The 18,375-nt window shown below is 39.4% G+C and overlaps 1 protein-coding gene across 4 annotated transcripts in view; it reads right to left on the bottom strand.

The window, feature by feature from the left end:
- The window catches only part of FRY (FRY microtubule binding protein), a 447,132-nt gene that overhangs the window by 232,168 nt on the left and 196,589 nt on the right, over positions 1-18,375 (bottom strand). Inside the window, exon 5 of one of the 4 annotated variants that reach the window (XM_073894717.1) lies at positions 3,797-3,861. The exons of the other annotated variants lie outside the window; for them this stretch is intronic. Coding sequence (XP_073750818.1) covers positions 3,797-3,861 — 65 coding nt within the window. The remainder of the gene's footprint in view (positions 1-3,796; positions 3,862-18,375) is intronic. 4 annotated transcript variants of the gene reach the window in all.

The following is an 18,375-nucleotide window of genomic DNA, read 5'->3' on the forward strand; positions in this document are numbered from 1 at the left end:
ATGAAGCAATACTATTATTCCTTCATTATTCCATTGAGGAACTAAACTCAATTAAAAATACATTAAAAATCAAACACCATCTTTAATCCAGGTTTCATCATATAGGTTTGAATATTCACTCAGATCTCAGGTCCAACTACATCCTTCCACATGAACTAAATGTGGGACGAGTGGTGTGGGTCTCTTTACACTTAGGGACACATCGCAAGGATGTGGGGTGTCATTTACACAGCCATCCTTTATCATACATATATCACAATACAGTTTGACTCCTTTCAGAAATATTTGGGTCTCAAAAGTTTATGAGTATGATCAGCTAATCAGTTAGCTGAATAACAGATTTTCTTCGACACTTGATATGTATGTTACTCTGCAAAGTTCTGGGGCGAATTCAAAGATAAATTTAAAAAGACAATCTGAGAGACTTTTAAAATGTAGTATTTTCAGCTACAAGATGCCACAAGGCAGTGTCAGGTTGGAAGAGCACATACATTTGGGAGAGCATATGTTAGCTTCATTTATTTATGTATTTCATTTGTTCATCTATTCAATCAGCTAATATTTAGTGAGGGCCCACTCTACTCCAAGCACTACGTTAGCTGCTGGGGGAGCCGGTAGTATGCAGGGGAGGCAGGCATTATAAGATAAATACACCCAGAAATATAATTACAAAATAGGAATTGCTGTGAAGGAACAGGGGAGACATATTTGTGACTGTGGGGTCAGGGCAGGACTCTCTGGGATGGTGACACTGAAGTTGAGGCCTGGAAATAACCGATGATAGGTACACCCAGAGAAGGCATAAGACAGAAGAGAATGGGGGTGGGGAGCGCTGGGCTTGTAGGAATTCATATAAGTAGGGAAGAAAGGACACTTGATGGTGGCTCACTCATTTCTGGCCAGCCACTCCCTGGTACTTCCCTATACCTAGCTTTACCCTCCTGCAGGGCACTGACGTCCCATTGATATATGATAACACGTTACATAGTTGTTTTCTACTGCACTTAAGTGCCGCAAGGGCAAGGAATTTGTTTTATTCCTTTTGTATCCTCACCTTCTAGCTTAATACTCAATAAGTATTTGCTGCATTAAGGAGTAAGGAAGCATTAAGATCTATAAGGTCATGAATTGTCTCCATCTTAGAAGCCCAACATTCAACCCAAGACTCATACTTAAGTAAATTGAGAGAGCTATTTCTGCAACCAAGCAAGATGCTGACAAATAAAGCACCAATCTGCCCAGGAGCAGAATATAGTATCATGGATGACAGCATGTCATTTCAGCAGAGAACTTGACTATCGGTGCGTTGAGCATGCCTGGCTTATGAAATCTTTAAAGCAGTTGTCAAAGTGCGGCCTGTGACCCATTACTCGATCATCAAACCTATTTACTGGGTGCTAACCAGGATGAGTTCAAGGAGATAGAATAGAAAACCACAGAAAATAGCAGGGTGATGACATCCTGCACAGTGAGGGTAAGTAAGCACTATTTCACAAAACTTTCATTTTCAGTCTCTGTCCCCACCTACAGATGTGTATGGGGGGTGTGTTCTGGGTCATAATGCAAAATGTGTTTTTCTGTGTGTCATGGTCAAAAAGGCTCTAGAGGCTGTCGCTTGCAGACCATTATCTGGACATTAGACATTACCCCAAATGACAAGCCTGGCTTTCTGAGTCATTTTATTAGAACCATACTGAAGCTGGGCATCAAGGGAAAGAGAAGAACAGTCTCTGTCAGACGTTTTTGCCACTGTACTAGTGGGAGCATTACACAGGGGTCCAACCTAAGGGGACAACGAGGAAAGAGCAGGCTGGATGTACAGGGACGGCCACCAGGAGCAGGGCCAGAAGCTGCCATATTTTGACAAATGAAGGTCATAAAGTTTTAGCTATTCTCCTGCAAGATCCCCTTTCAGATTACATGATGAAGGCAGTGACCTGAAAGGGAGTCTAATCCTACATATGTCTTTGTTAATACAGATTATATTATAAAATGCATACACACAGTTACAGTATGCATTGCAATATGCATTCTATTAGATAATATATACACATACATATGTATACAATAATATACATATACATATATATGATAGAGACATTATGCATATGCCTTATATAATATACATGATAACAAAAGATACATTTCCAAAATCTATAATAAAGGAAGAACTTCCAGTGCAGGGTATACAGTAGAAGCTCATGCAACATTTGTTAAATACATTAACTGAATAAGTGAAATCCTTTGTAGTCTAGTTCGTTTTTTATTTTGTCAACATCAAAACATTCATTAAATTCCTGGTTCATATGCACTTATTTACTTCGATGACAGCTCCTTTAATAAAAAAAAAGATTTTAGGTTTCGTTAGATTCTTAAATAGTTATGGAGATGTACAATGACCATGTAAAATTCACTCGATACATGCCTACCAGAAGTTTATCATCTAAGGCAGTGAGGCTGTGATAAATCTATGAATTCAGGGAACACATATTTGTCGTTACTGACCCCTTATAAAAGTTAAGTTCATATAATGGGAGCAAGAAAGGCAGTGAGCAAAAAGGAGTTAAGATGGCTGCTAAATCATGGGAGTGGTCCATTCAGTGGAAACACAGTAAGGGTTAGTAACGTATCCAAGAGATATCAAACAACAAAAATACTAAGTAGTTCACATAAGTCCTAGTATGATGTAGCATTTTTTCTAAATACACGAAACTGTAAGTTTTATCATTTAACTTGTACCCTTGTTATACATCAAAAAAAAAAATCTCTTAGAGGAAAAAATAATGTTCCCTAACACACACTCAACTTTTATAAACCACAAAGTAAGGAGTAAATTAATGACTAATAGAGATTTCATTCCTAGAAACAGAATGGTATCATATGTAAATATCTAATAGTTTCATTAGAGATAGTGCAGAAGAATAATTAACAAGTAATTAAATCTCCCAAATCATTAATAAACAAAATGTTTCTCTTCTATTAGAGCAATATGTTGTGCCTTTGCCATTTACAAGTTAACTTTTCCTACCTTCATTAAATAGAAAGTTAAATGGTCGATATCCAAGATGCATGTAATTAACCCTGTGTCATGGAAGTTTCCTCTCATTAATTTTTCTGAACTCTTATACAATATTGCTTACAAGGTTATATGCTAGAACTAATGTAACCAGGCTATTACTCTGATAAAAGAAAAGCAGAGGCATGCAGTTTGGACCCATTTAGTGTTGGTTAACCCATGGTATCCTGTTTTTTAATTCGTAAACAATAAAAGAAAACATTTTATTTGTAAATGTTGGAGAAGGCTAAGCCAAAAGCAAAGGAAAAACTGCCTCAGGCTTAGTTCAATGCTTTAAACAAAATAATTGAGTATTTACATTAATATTTAGAAGAAATCAAGCATAAATCCTACTCTGCTATAATACAAAATGCAATGGTATTACCTATTTTCCAAATACATCCTAAGCTATTTTTACAGATTGCAATTTTGCAGCACAGACAGTCGTACTGAATCTTTTAGTGAAACTTCAGTGCACAGAAAAATTCCATTACATCACAGCATGTTGTTCCATAGACTTACATACAAAAGTTACCTCTGCAATACTGCAATCCCAAACAGAAACTTAAAAAGCAATATTCCTGCCTCTGAACAGTGACATTATAAGTAAATCCCCACATGCAGATGCAATTGGCAACTCCCCACCCCCATCCACTGAAACCTTTAGGGAAATCTTCCCTACATTCAGCATTTAACAACCAACGATCCATGCCATACATGTCACCAGCCCTTCATACCTACCAAGCCCTTTTATGAAGCTGATCACACAGGATCGTCTCCAACAAGCTGCTGTAATCTCCATGAGCCTGAAAAGGAACCCAAACGAACAGTCTGGAACTGCTACACAGACTATGTTCCAAAGCAAAAAAACGTAATGACGGACTCCATGATCCCGTTGCTCAATGGCACCATAAGTGTCTCAGCCACAAGGTAGAGCTCTCTTATTTTTGGCCAAGGTGTATTTTTAGTCAGGTGCTAAAGACCTACAGTAGAAGACAAACTAAAACAGGCCTTCCGTCCAGGCAGACTCTTCATACCAATGGGACAATTTTTAGCTGCACAGTAAGACAGTGACCTACAACTCACAGAGTGCCCGTATGTCTATATTTATCCACGAGAACATACTATACTGACAGATTAGTAAAGCTGCTCAAAGCACTCCAGGAACATGAGCCCGACCCACACGGCTCACCATAAACAGTCCATGCATACCGAATGCACGTGCTACCCACAGATCTAGCTCACCCGCGCTGTTGTGTTCTGTGATTGAAGAAATTTAAGAGCAGAGATAACACGGGGCAGGTGATAAACCATTGCTTTGGGAACTAGGAGCTCTTGGCCACAAGTACAAACAGCTTTAAACAGCTTAAATTCTTACAGACTAAACCAGTAGCAGAGAATCCCCATGTGAAGCCAAGAGTCAGTGAGAAACCATACACCCGTAAGGAAAAATGAAACACTGAACATCTGTTGATACAACCAGTAAAGAAAAGCGATTGGGTTTAATTCCATAGTTGTATTATTTTAAAAGCATAGCCTAAATCAACTGGTTAAAAAACTTAATTTATAAGACCAGGAATGAGCCACTATTTATTGGTGAACATTAAGTATCTCACCCCCAAAAGAAAGCAGGTTTAGACCAGTGAAGAGACTGAGAAAGAAAACTGCAAAGTTACTTAAAAACAAAAGTATAACTAAATGATCTTTCGGTGGGCACGATTTCTGACAGACGACTTCTATGAGGGTCAATGAAAATCTATGTCTTCACTAACACAGCTGTGAAGAGCATGAAAGCCAAGTAATTTTCTATTCTTGATTTACTCAGGGTCACTGAAGGCTTTCTTGAGCCATATAGGTTGGAATTACAGAACGGCAAAGTACGGGGAATGAACTGAAGCCTTTCACAGGAAGGAGAAACATGTCCAAATTACCCACATGAACACTTCAGGCAAGCGAAGGCGCCAGCAAAGATGCCCCATGGCACCACTGAGTCTCACACATTTAGGGTTTATAACCTTTTTTAAAGAGTTGGCTGATGTGCACATGTGGTATTTGGTTTATGTTTTACTCAAAGGGGTCCAGACAATTCTAATACAAGAGTGTGCCTATGGACGTATCTGTGTTTTCAGTAACAAGGATTCTTTTTCAACTCTTTTCTTTCCACATCTAAACTGGAATCAAGACTTGACTGAAAATTTGCACTTTGTCAGCTTCCAATCTCTGGTGCTATTATTAGAGCAGCCTTCCAAATGATGTGACTGTCATTCAATTAAAAGAACATGACTTCAGGCAGTCTCATAGAAATATCAAAAAAAGTATTTGTCACTTTATTTTTCACTCTTTTTACAGATACCCCTTACCAAACAACGTGTAAGGGAGTGCAAGGTGAAAAAAGGGCAGAAAGGAGAGTATTAGCAGGCACCGAACTGGCTCCAGGTACTCCGCTAGGCACTCTTCACAGACTACTTCCAGCAACCTAATAAGGTCGGCTTTACATCTCCAGCTTAGAGGCAGCAGAAAGGAATCAAGATTGCCCAAGGTCATTCAGACGCAGGTTTGTCAAACTCCCAGGGTCACTGCACTCAATTTGTAGTCTAGTACTTCCCTTAATATGAATTGGAACTTCTTTTTTTTGTTTGTTTTGTTTTTATTTTTTTCTCTCTTTTTTTAAAATTTAAATTTTGTTAGTGAACATACAGTGCAATATTGGTTTCTGGAGGAGAATTCTATGATTCATCACTTACATACAACACCCAGTGCTCATCACAAGTACCCTCTGTAATAGTCATCCCCCATCTCGCCCATCCCCCGCCCACCTCCCTCCGTCAACCCTCAGTTTGTGCTCTATCATTAAGAGTCTCCTATGGCTTGTTTTCCTCTCTCCTTTTTCTCTTTTCCCCCTTCCCATATGTTCATCTGTTTTTGTTCTTAAATTCTACGTATGAGTGAGATCATATGGTATTTGTCTTTCTCTGACTGACTTATTTCATTAGCATAATATACTCTAGCTCCATTCACATCATTGAAAATAGCAAGAAAGCCAAACTATGGAGAGAGCCCAAATGTCCATCAACTGATGAATGGATAAAGAAGATGTGGTGTGTATATATATATATATATATACATATATATAAACACACACACACACACACACACACACACACACACAATGAATTGGAACTTCTAAGCCAATGGTAACCTTAGCATATTTGTCTTTGTATACTTTTAAAGAGCAGCCCTCAAATAATCTTTTTTTTTTTTTACCTAGAAATTTCACTTATTCAAAACCCAGCTGAATTCCGGAGATTACAGTCTTATTTGATGCCCTCCATTGTCTATTTGTCCTTCTGTGATAGCCAGGCACTTACTGGTTTGGGGAGCATCCTTAGGGCATCTTTGGGTCCCTAGGCCTAGTAAAAGTTGAAGTAATGAATAATCAAAGGCGTCCTTATAGTCTAAACAGATGGCATAAAGTCCTTCTATTAAAGCTCAGAGTCTTTGATACTTTGATAGAGTTCCCATCTAACCTCATCCATCTCCACTGAGAAGTTACTTCTCCGACGGTAGACATTATTCTAACACCCTAATTTCCTCCTCAAGTTATGTTAGATTAAAAGCAACTGTGAATGGGTGAAGGCTTCTAAAGTCCGGCATACTGACAGCTGAATTAAGTGAGAGCTGATGGCTGATGGCTTATAGTAAGTGAAAAATCGGGAACAACAAAAAGCAGACATAAAACTTTTGAAGGATAGGAACTTAAAGATAATTTAGTATAAAAAGAGTTGACCCTTAGGGCACCTGGGTGGCTCAGTCCTTAAGCGTCTGCCTTTGGCTCAGGTCATGATCCCAGGATCCTGGGATTGAGCCCCATATGTCGGGCTCCCTGCTCACTGGGAAGCCTGCTTCTCCCTCTCCCTCTCCCACTCCCCCTGCTTGTGTTCCCTCTCTCACGGTCTCTCTGTCAAATAAATAAATAAAAATATTTTAAAAAATAAAAAAAATAAAGAGTTGACTCTTAACATTTCAAGAGCTCCAAAGGTAGCCATATATTATAGAATCTTTATTAATTAATACATCTGTTAATGATCTGAATTCATTTAGACATGGTTAAACTATGTTAGCATCCTATAGTCATAGACATAATATAGAAAATACTAAGGCAATTAACAGAAAGAATTCCGTTCACAATTATTAAGTTAAAATGTTTTGACACTTCAAGAGTTAAGCTTCATGACTGGGAGAAGTTTCCTCAGACATCATTTGTTCCCTGATGATGCTAAATAAATGTCATGCATTTTAGACTATATTAATATAATCTAAATAAATAAAATCAGCTGGATTACTGGCATGTTTAATTGATAGTTCCATAGTAACCCTCAAATCTAAATTAAATTATTACTTTAACAGTTAATCTAATATTCATAAAAATTTCCTCTCTGCTTCTGGGTGGCCTGGTGGCATGACCACAAATATTTTTAAGGGCAAATGAAAGTCCAAACCCGATACTTCTACCTTCACAAGCTTAGAAGTTGCAAGGAAGTTTCTGGGTGTGTTTAGTTTACCTCACTGCTTCAGGAAAGATTGTTCTTAGGCTACTGGCCGACTGATAGCTACTTTATTAGCACTAAGGTTAGATCACATAACCACTCTCATTAAATGTAGCCTCGTGGTCTATTCACCTTCCTTACTGTCAATCCACACTACCATATTATGGGAAGCAAGAAATATCCTTTAGACACCAACCAAGAAATTTTTTCCACCTTGAAGAAAAAGCCAGTTTTTAAAATGATCATATTAAACACTATTTCATTCAAAATCCTCAAGTGATAAAAAACTTAAGCTGATGATGATTCTTGTTTCTTTTTTCAGCCTTGGTCTTATAAATCTAGTATTTCTCATGAAGCTTTTAGAACTAGTTTGTGATATATTTAATGAAACATTTCAGTAATCAAGTGGTTCCATTTTATATGCATAATAACATGCACATTACTCTTTCTGGAAATTTAGGAAATACAAGTATTGAAGTATTATCACAGAAATATGGCAGTTAATAGATGCCAGTGCCAAAAGGATGTCTTTTCACTCTTTTTCCATGACATAACATAGTATAGAATATATTCATTCACCTGTATTAATAAATCTTTCAGAGACAAAGAGCCTCTGAGGCTGTCTTAGGGTAGGAATCAAGTACAGCACCAGAACTGAGCACACCGTAAGCAAACGTCACCTGCAGATCAGAGAGCTCCTAAAAGACAATGTGTCATTGTGCCTGGAAGTTGTGGCTATCAAGGAGACATCTAGTAGTGGGGAGTATTTGCCAAGCATGTAACTGCCTCAAGATATATGCTGCAAACACATGCAGCCCAAAAATGTTTACCAGGAAGACCTCTAGGAAAATACTGGTTTGTCTTGGCACAGAGTGCCTCTGGAAGCAAGCCACCATGAAAGAAGTGTTCTTCCAATAGGTGTGTGATGCTCATTAGGTACAGATCGTCTGAACCTACATGGAGGCTCTCTTTAAGCCTCCATGTATCAAAAAAAAAAAAAAAAAAAAAAAGCCTCCATGTATCACTTGTGGTGTAAATTACCAGGTGGACTTAAACCCAGCCTTGGGGAGGAGAAGTAGAAAGGATTCTATGTGAATGAGAAGTGAAAGAATTTACATGTTACATGTTCTTACGTATTCTAAATGCTTTTGCTCCAAAAAGTTTCTCTCATGATTTCCTTCCATCAGCTTACAAACATTCCCTTGTTCTACAATTATAACTGGATCTCTCCCCTGCCTACAGTCTTTATACGATTCTGGAGGATTATGGTGTTGATCTTGTTTCTTGACTTTAACTCATTTATTTTGGGAGGAAGGAGCCTGAAAAAGCCCAGAAATGACCCAAAGCTGGAGAGCTCTATAAAAAGTACAGATTCCAGGGCCTCAAAAAGACCAATAGAGTCTCAACCTCTGGTGAGGGTAGAATCTTTTTTTTAAAGGCCCCATAAGTGATTCTGATGTGCAGCCAGGTTTGGAAGCTACTGATGGCCTCTGGGAATATGTAATAATGAATGATAATTAAGCATCCTGTAACTGTCTCCCTAGACAGGGGAATGCAGAGGAAAGTTTGAAATAGTTACCGTCTGAACAGAGCTATCAAGCTGGTAACCTCAAACTTGCGACTTCCAACATAATGAAGCATCAGGAAGTAAACCTAAAAATCTTAGGGTTTGCTTATTCTGTCCTTAATTTGTTTCTTACCTTAAAACAGCCTCATAGGTTCCTCTTCTCTGCTCCAAATAGATGACAATCCCAAACCTAAGTACTTTATACACAGACTAACACAAATTCTTCCTCCAAGTCTAACTTTTATTTACACACAACTCAAGCAGATGGGATGTAGAAAATCAAAAGGCGAGATGTAGCAAATGATCACTTGATGGATGCAAAATTTCTTAAAAGCACTCACACAATTAAGGACTATGCCAACAAAAGCTGGGCAATGCCATTCATTTTAGAGTAAACCTTTGGGAATCAATTAGTAGTCCTTAAAGACATTTCTGAATGGTTGCCCAGAATAAAATAAAAGGGGGGGGCATATGTACTAGAGGACATGGTGTCAACAAAGGGTGAAAACTTCTAAAAGATTATATTTTCATCCAAAACATCTAAATACCTAATAAAATAAACCTGACCATGGGAGTACAGTTCCGATTGACTCATTCGCCGGAGTTCAGGTAAGTACATTCAGAATGAGAGTAAACAACTATTTGCATCAAAGAGAACATCCTTTAAATCAAGATTTCTGAATTTGAAGTTTTGACTGAACACTTTAACACTTTCCATTATGTATATAATCTCTACTGACATGGTTAATGCCAAGAGCTCAGGAAATTCGCCCATTGTCTTTTTTGCCACTCATTAAGAAAGCACATAGAATCCAACAATGTCTAAGAACAGGCTACCCTGAAGGTTAGGGACCCATGCAGCTAAATATCCCATGTCCATTTCCATTTAGTGCTTATGAATCATCTATACTGGTTTTACTTAGAAGCAAGAGAAATTTCCAAAAGAGAAATTTATACACAGAAATGAATGGAGTAAGAACACCACTATTTTGGGGGCTATAATTGTTTTAAATTTTGCCTTTACAAGTGCACTGGAGTGGGGAGAAGGCACATAGCTTTTTATTACTAAGGAATTTTCTTTCCTCACCACCTTCATCTCCATAACTTTGCTCTGCCCAAGGAGGATTCTGAGACAACTCAGACGTTCTCCTTGTATTCTGGGTTATTGATACTTTGGAGAATCAAAAAATATGGCTCAATAGAAGGGTCCTCCTTGGGCGCCTGGGTGGCTCAGTCGTTAAGCGTCTGCCTTCGGCTCAGGTCATGATCCCAGGGTCCTGGGATCGAGTCCCACATCGGGCTCCCCGCTCAGCGGGAAGCCTGCTTCCCCCTCTCCCACTCCCCCTGCTTGTGTTCCCTCTCTCACTGTGTCTCTCTCTGTCAAATAAATAAATAAAATCTTTAAAAAAAAAAAAAAAAAAAGAAGGGTCCTCCTTCAGGTAAGACGTTGTGTCCAAAGCAGGGCATCGGGAACCCACCTGCACCTAAATGAAGCAAAATATAGATTCCATGGTAGCATGGACCTGTAAGTCCACGTTTAAGGGCTCTGCCACACAACTAGCTAGACACAGGTCCTTCGGCAAGTCACGCAGCCCGAGATGCAGACTATTCATTTGCATATATGATAAAGTCAGACTTATACTACGACAAGACAGCAATCCTGCAGCATTTTAGAACTAACTAAACTTTCCTTAGGCTAATCTAGAGAGTTTCAGAAGATCTCATAAGTCTAGCAGGCAGAATGACAAGCTGGATGTCAGAAGTTACTACTAAGCACAGTCAGTATAAGGCAACTCCCAAAATGAAATCCAGGTTTAGAGTGTCTTTATTTTATATTATGAAATGGTGAAATGCCTAAAAGTCCAAGATCTTATTGAAAAACCATTCAAGACAATTTCTAGCCACATAGAGCTATTAAGCACTGAAATTGTGACCAGAGCACCTGAGTTACTCAATTTTAATTTTAATTTGTTTAAATTAAAATTTAAAACCTGATGTTTCATTCAGTTATCAGAAAAAATTTAGTTATGTTTGGAAGAACTGCATATATGAAACTATATTTAATTATCAATTTTATGAAATCTAAGTAGAAATAAAGTATTTTGACCCATTTGGTGTCCAAATTTAGATGTACTGGTGGTGTAAGAGAAACACTGGATTTTGAAGAAATGGTCCCCCCCAAAATGTAAAATACTTATTAATAATTTCATGGTGATTACATGTTGAAATAATACTTTAGATATACTGAACTAGGTAAAATACTTTATCAAAATTAATTTCAGATGTTTTAAAGCCGTTTAATGCGACTACTAAAAATTTTAAAATTGCATATGTGCCCTGCGTTATATTTCTCTTATACATGCTGTTCTGAAGACCACTTACTGCTTATTATAAGATGGATATATGGGAAAAAATTTTTGTGAATAAACATGGAAAGCCACTAAGAAAAGCCACAGTGTTGCATAGTCATGAATTAGTCCAATTCCACACACAGTCCAATATATTCACAAATAAATGATAAAAATATTGATTTATTGATTTAATAAGCAAACATTTATTAATCACTTCAGAAAGTATCAGGTTGGATGAGACTGAGAGTTGATTACCTTTATCCCCACTTGACAGCCGAGAAAATTAAATTAACCTGTCCAAGATCGCACACCAGTAAATGCTAAGGAAAAGGACTCAAATACAGCTTTTCTGGCTCAGAAGTTCGTACCCTTCCTACTGTACCAGATTGCTTCCTAGAAGTTGAGAAGCAAAAACACCATAAAAGATCTCTCTGATATTAAATGCTTCCACATGGTGACCAAATCCATATAAAACCAAAATATAAAACTGACTAGGAACCAGATTTTTAAACATCTTAATACTCCCTTGACATATTATCGTCTACATGACAATGGATCACACACCGATTTGTAACAATAGCTCCTGTATTACCACCATCATTCTCACTAACTACCTCATGGATTTCCACCTTGCCCGCCTCTTGGGGTAAGTACCTCACACTTGTTTGCAATGCACCCAGGCTTCCACTGAAGTGTTTCGCACACGGTGGGTTCTCAATGAATATTCGTTGATTTGTTTAAGTTTTAAATTTTTTTAAAGACTTTATTTATTTGTCAGAGAGATAGTGAGTGAGAGAGAGAGGGCAGGCAAGGGGAGTGGCAGGCAGAGGGAGAAGCAGGGTCCCCAAGGAGCAAGGAACCTGATGCAGGACTTGATCCCAGGACCCTGGGATCATGACCTGAGCTGAAGGCAGACGCTTAACCAACTGAGTCAACCAGGCATCCCTAAATTTTTAATTTTTTAAACCACATCTCTTTGGGAAGGAAACCTGGTGAAATCGTCTAAGATTGTGACTTCCTAATACAGACTCTCATTAGCCAAAATTGCACACCACTATTTTGATTCATGGAATCATTTCATCATGGGCACGTAATTTAGTGGGCTTGGAGTTAATATCCACCTGAAAACTCAGGAGGAATTCAAGTGCTGGGGAGAATGGGCTAAATATTTAACTAGAAAGCTAAACGGACAAAAGTGGGTATGAATTTTTATTGGGCTTCTTTTTCATTCTGACAGGCAGTTCTGGAATTCCCTTCCATCTGCTCTGGCCAGCCGTCAAGCCGCTCTTTTGCTTTGCTTCTTCCGTGGTGAACTACACACTTCTTTATTTGACATTCATTTTCCTCCCCATCCTGCTGACCCATCTTCTCTTTCAAAGACCTTTTAAAAACTCCACTTGTGCCACAAAAACCTCCCTTTAACCAAATAAGAGGGAGATGGTTATTTTCCTTACCCAGTTACATGGTGGGATGCAATAACTTTGAGCTCCCCAATTGGAAAGGGGTGAAAATATTTAAATATGTAACTATATGAATGGAGTTTTATTTTTGCATAACCTTTGGGCTTGAATTATGATCTCCGATCTCCACTATATTGCTATAGGTTCCTCTACTTGAATAATCCTCATTCTTAAGTAGCCTCTGTAGAGTTTGTTGACATGCTGACTTGTCTTCCTGCAATACTGTGTGGTGGATATATAATTATAAATTAATTTTAAGTTCATTATTTTGCAATATTCATTCAGAGAATTGAGAGTACACAAGACAGTAGGGGTTTTTATAATCAAGTTAGGTGCACGTCTGCCTTACTTTCTTAAGTGATGACATACCCCATGCCATTACTTATTGTTACCAGAGCACTCTGGCATTCTGAAATAGTTACTGTCATGCCCTGGCAGCCCATGAAAGTTAACAGCTTCCAGAAGTTTCGTCATGTAAGGGCAGGGCAAGAGGCACTGGGAGAATCTGATTCAACTAGCCTTAATGGGATGGAGTTTGAATTGGCATAAAAACATAGAAAAATACGTCATGATCAAGTTGCCTATGAGTGGGAGGAATTTCCTCCTAGAAGGACTGATGCAGGTACACCTGGCCCCAGAAAGAACACGACTCTCCCTGGACAGTGAGGGAAAAGTGAAACAACTGATAATTATCTGTCCTGATAGCAGCAAACCATGTCTGGCTAGCAGTACAATAAAAAGCAGCTAACAGAGATTATCTTGAACCTCATCTCTTAAGAAGTGCCCACGTTGGGCCCCTTCATGGGGCATCGGTTTCCCGTGAAAATCACAGTACATCTTCCTAGGAGCCTTCTATACTTCCAAACCGCTTGAGACAGCTTAGATGAACTGACACCCTAACACCACCCCAAAGCATTCCAGCGGGCTGGGTACCATTCGTTAAATGCTGATTTGCACATTCAAGAGATTCAAGGTCATTTGGTCATCTCAATTGTATATTTTATTAAAAAACAAAACAAAACAAAACCTGCCAATCTGTAACCTGGGAATAACCATGAAACAAATTCTACAAAGGGTATGCACAGCCGCTGCGAAACACCTCCGTGTTACCTCGGAGCAGTCAACCAAATGAGTACTGTCAAGAGACAACTCTCCCATCCCCTTTTATCCTCAACACAAATATTCTATTTAAAGAGCACGGTTTCTATTCAATGTATAATTTCAAAACACTGTTCCTCAGGTAATTGCTTCTGTCTCTCTTTAAGCAGCTTGCATGAGCTACATAATCATACGTGTTCTGTACTTGCTTAATAGAGCACAGACTGGACCTAGGGTAGAAACCAGATCCTGGCGATTTTACCTCCAACAATTTAAAACTGCTCCCTCCTCTCCAGCACCTTTGCCATCACCTTGAGTCCTTGTCACCTCTTTCCTGGGCTTTCCCTGAAGGGACTCTCCCCACCTTCATTTTTAGCTAAGACCAATAGTGAGCTGCAATCTGACCCTGTTGTTCCTCACCTAAAAATCAGTGGAGGCTGCCCCATGCTTTCAGGGTGAAGCCCGGAGCCTTCAGCAGGTCCTTCAACGTTCCTCATGATCTGACCCAACTTGTGCAGCTTCTGTCACTCTCTGTCAGGGACCCTGGGATCCAGCTGTCGCTGCCTGAACTGGCCACATCCAAACCTCCTTACATTTGCTCACATTCTTCCCTCTGCCCCTTGTGCTCTTTCTGTAGCATTCTTCAAGTTCAAATGTCACAGCCTCTTGGAACTATTCCTAGCCTCTTCCCTCCTACTTAAAATGATGAGTCACTTCCTCCTCTTGATGATTCTGTAGGTCAGTCTCCCTAAGTCCAGGCACAATGGCTGGCACAGGTAGAACATGTATTTAATCAGCATTTTTGTTCTCTCTGCAGCTTCCTTAGATCTCCTCTTTCATCAAAGCAGGCCGTCCTTTACTGTAAAGCTCACGGAAGGCAAGAGCGGGGTTCTATCTACCATGGTGCCCTACACGAGGAGGCCTTAATAATTTACAAGAAGGAAAGGAGGGCCTGCCGATTCACTCTCAGGGACTTCCTGGAACTTTTCGAGCATGTCCAATTTGGGCTGATGCTTTGAGTACATCTACCTCATGAGAAAATCATGAGAAATATCTTTGGGTTCAGACTTTTTTCAGTAAGGCAATCAGTCTCTCCAAATAAATTCTCACGTGGGCAAAGACCTTGATCAGTAAAAATTACATTAACTAGGTAGATTTCACCAAGAATGGTCTCTTTCTAATTTGGCGAAAGTGGCTGGAAGGTTTAAAAGTAAAGTTAACTTAAATCCACATAACTGAAATGACATTTAGACAAATATTAGTGTTTGTTATTATTTTTACAGAGAGCAATTTTTGGCAGGGTTAACGGATTTAAAACAAAAACAAAAAGAGGGGGATGCACAAAATGGGTGAAGGGGAGTGGGAGATACAGGTACCCAGTTGTGGAATGAATCAGTCCCGGGGATGGAAGGCACAGCCCAGGGCATGCAGTCAGTGCTCTAATAGTGGTGTATGGAGATATACGTACAGTGAGCACAGCACAACACACAGAGTTCTTGAATCACTATGTTGTACACCTGAAACTCCTGTGACATTGTGTGTCAACTGTACTTCAACAAAAATCTTTGAGAAATAAGGCAGAAGCAAAAATAATCTACCACAGAAATATTCTCTCAAGTTGGCTGATCAGGACATCAATAAAAAATTATTTCACTCTAACTTCATTTTGAGTTTCACAGACACATCTGCCCATAGTTCTGTGAACACAAAGGTGCAATTGAACTTGTCGAATTTACTCAAGGAAAACAGGTGAGGGTCACAGAAAGAAAGGGACTTTACAGCCAAGAGTAGATGTTTAGTTGCTGTTTGAAATAAAAGACTGACGTACAAAACATTTGGTATTGCTTGCTGGGGCTGATCTACCGATGGGATAAACAAATGCCAGCTAAGTTTGGCTCTAAGCCTCCCACGTCCATTCAGGTCATTTTATCCAGTCTGTCACACATTTATCAGTTTATTAACAGCCAATGTGTCCTCAAATGTGCTGGGGAATCCGACAATGACAAGATGATTGATTTTTGCCCGGTTGCAGGGGGTGGGGGGGGGGTCCCTAGACAGGCAAAGCACAGTTACACAACAATGTCACTGTTGCGACAATGGAAGTGTGTAGAAAGCGTAGGGGAAGTGGGGCAGTGAGAGAAAATTTCACTCAAACGGGACACCTGAACTCATCATACTTAGGAGGGGAGTTTGGCTGAGGTCCAAAAAACATACGCTTAATATTTAATTCATGTGACACAGAAAATGCTGCAACTATAACATATATTAATACCTTGATATGTTATCAGTCACTCTACACAATTCTGAATTTGAAAGAAAGGTATTTCACCTCGGATATCTTCAGATGGTGTAGTTTCTGAAGTTCCAAAAATACCCGTCTTTACCAAAATGTCCACTATATGAAGTGGTAAAGATCAGGTTGCCAAGACAAGAAGATGTCACAGAGAACCCCAGGTCATTCTGTCCTGGCAATGAGCCAATGAGATAAAAGCATTCACTCATAGAAGAATTTAGACAAGCATGAAATAGGTAAATTAATAATAGCGATGGTTCCCATTTATTGAGCCACTGCAAGTGAGGCTGTATACTAAACACTTCATAAACATAAACTCTTAATTGTTATGGCTCTATGGGTAGATATATATACTCATTACTTATTTATAAAGACATGCATGATAGATAATACCTTTTTAGGGAATCCGTTTAAGTGACTTGCTCAAGGTCACATAGCAAGTAAGTGGCCGGGGCAAATCGTATGTTCATGAACAACCCAAATCATGTGAGAAAAGGAAACAAAACAAGCTTAAGTAAATTCTTTTCATATTGTATACTATAATCAAAGTTAGTGAATCCAGTGGTCAAAAAGGCAGAAGAATACAGAAGAGACAAAAAGTAAGTCATGGTTCCTCCATGTAGAGGATTCACATTTCAGAGCCACAGCTTTGTGTTGCTTCCCAATGTGGATATTTAACCTCTACTTAGGCCAGAACACAATGAAGAACTAGGTTTGCATAATGGGCCTTTCTTCTTTGTGCCACGTGACCAGCGTTGCATCAGTTCCCTCTGCTGCATGGCTTCAGTGAAGGGTGTGATTCACTTCTGTTTTCAGCAAGGAGGAAAAAAAAAAGCAAATAACCCAAGTGGGATGACACTTCTGGCTGACTCTTTCCAGACCTGGTTCACTTTCTAACCATTTCTTGGTTAAAGTGGAGGAGACACACTTGCTCTCAAGTGCTGAGCTCGCATTACTCTGCCAGCCCCAGCACCATTGGGCAAGGGTAGGTCTTTAACATGAATTTAATACTGTCCATAAAGAACATTCTAACGTTCTCTCCTTTGTGTAGGTCAACAGCAGAAACTTCATGAACACACGGAGCTGAATAAATCAGTGAGGAGTCGTCTTTCAATAGAAAACAGCCCAGTAAGATGCAGACTGAAATGGGGAGGGATGTCCTAGGGACAGTATCAACAATTTATCTCTATCCTGTTCCCAGAGCCCAAAGAGCATTTTCATTCTCCTGGCCCAAGAAGTGACAGTCTCTTAGTCATCCCCTAAAACAAGAGCCTTGTCTGGCCGAACAATATCTTTAATGAGCTCATTGCGCCAATTTGATGGCTATTTTGTGTATAAGGGACACTTGAGGATTGATGAGTGGACCTTCCATCACTGGAGTGTGTACACTTCATGACTAGTTAGATCCTCTGCCTGAGCTCCCTTTACCAGATAATTATACTTAACTTTTGGTCTTTTCCTTCACTCTAGGCAACCTTCCCTTAATTTCTGCATCACGCCTATCAAGTCCAGGCTCTCTATAGCTCACCAGCATAAAAGCATACAGAATAATATAGTTTAGCATGGCAACAATACTCTCACCCCACTCCTGGCCCATGACTATGAATACAGACAGTGCGTCAGGGGTCAAGTCGATTTTTGCATTCCGTAGAACTCGTAAGCTTACTGAAACAAATGATTTGGATAGAGATGGTCTACAAAATGAATTCAGATGAGCACTTTCAGTTCATAATGACAATTTAGTTATTCGCTGTGTTTGCAACTACCTACTGGTGTGGATATGATCTTCGCATATGGAAATCTCACTCTCAGTGTCAACACACCATTACAAAAGCAAAGGTGAGATCAGTGCTCAAAGCTGTGGTGAGGACCAGACCTGGCCTGGAAAGGTGGGTGGCAGCAGAGAAGCAGGCAAGGAGGAGTTGTGGATGCTCCAGTTAGGATGCTCCACGTGATGAACACCTGGAACCAGGTCTTGGCAGAGGTGATGGGTACAGAGATCCA

This window comes from Callorhinus ursinus, unplaced genomic scaffold (genome assembly GCF_003265705.2).
Source record: "Callorhinus ursinus isolate GAN/ISIS: 27379988/994484 unplaced genomic scaffold, GSC_fseal_2.0 scaffold7, whole genome shotgun sequence".
In the NCBI taxonomy this organism is placed as follows: Eukaryota; Metazoa; Chordata; class Mammalia; order Carnivora; family Otariidae; genus Callorhinus; species Callorhinus ursinus.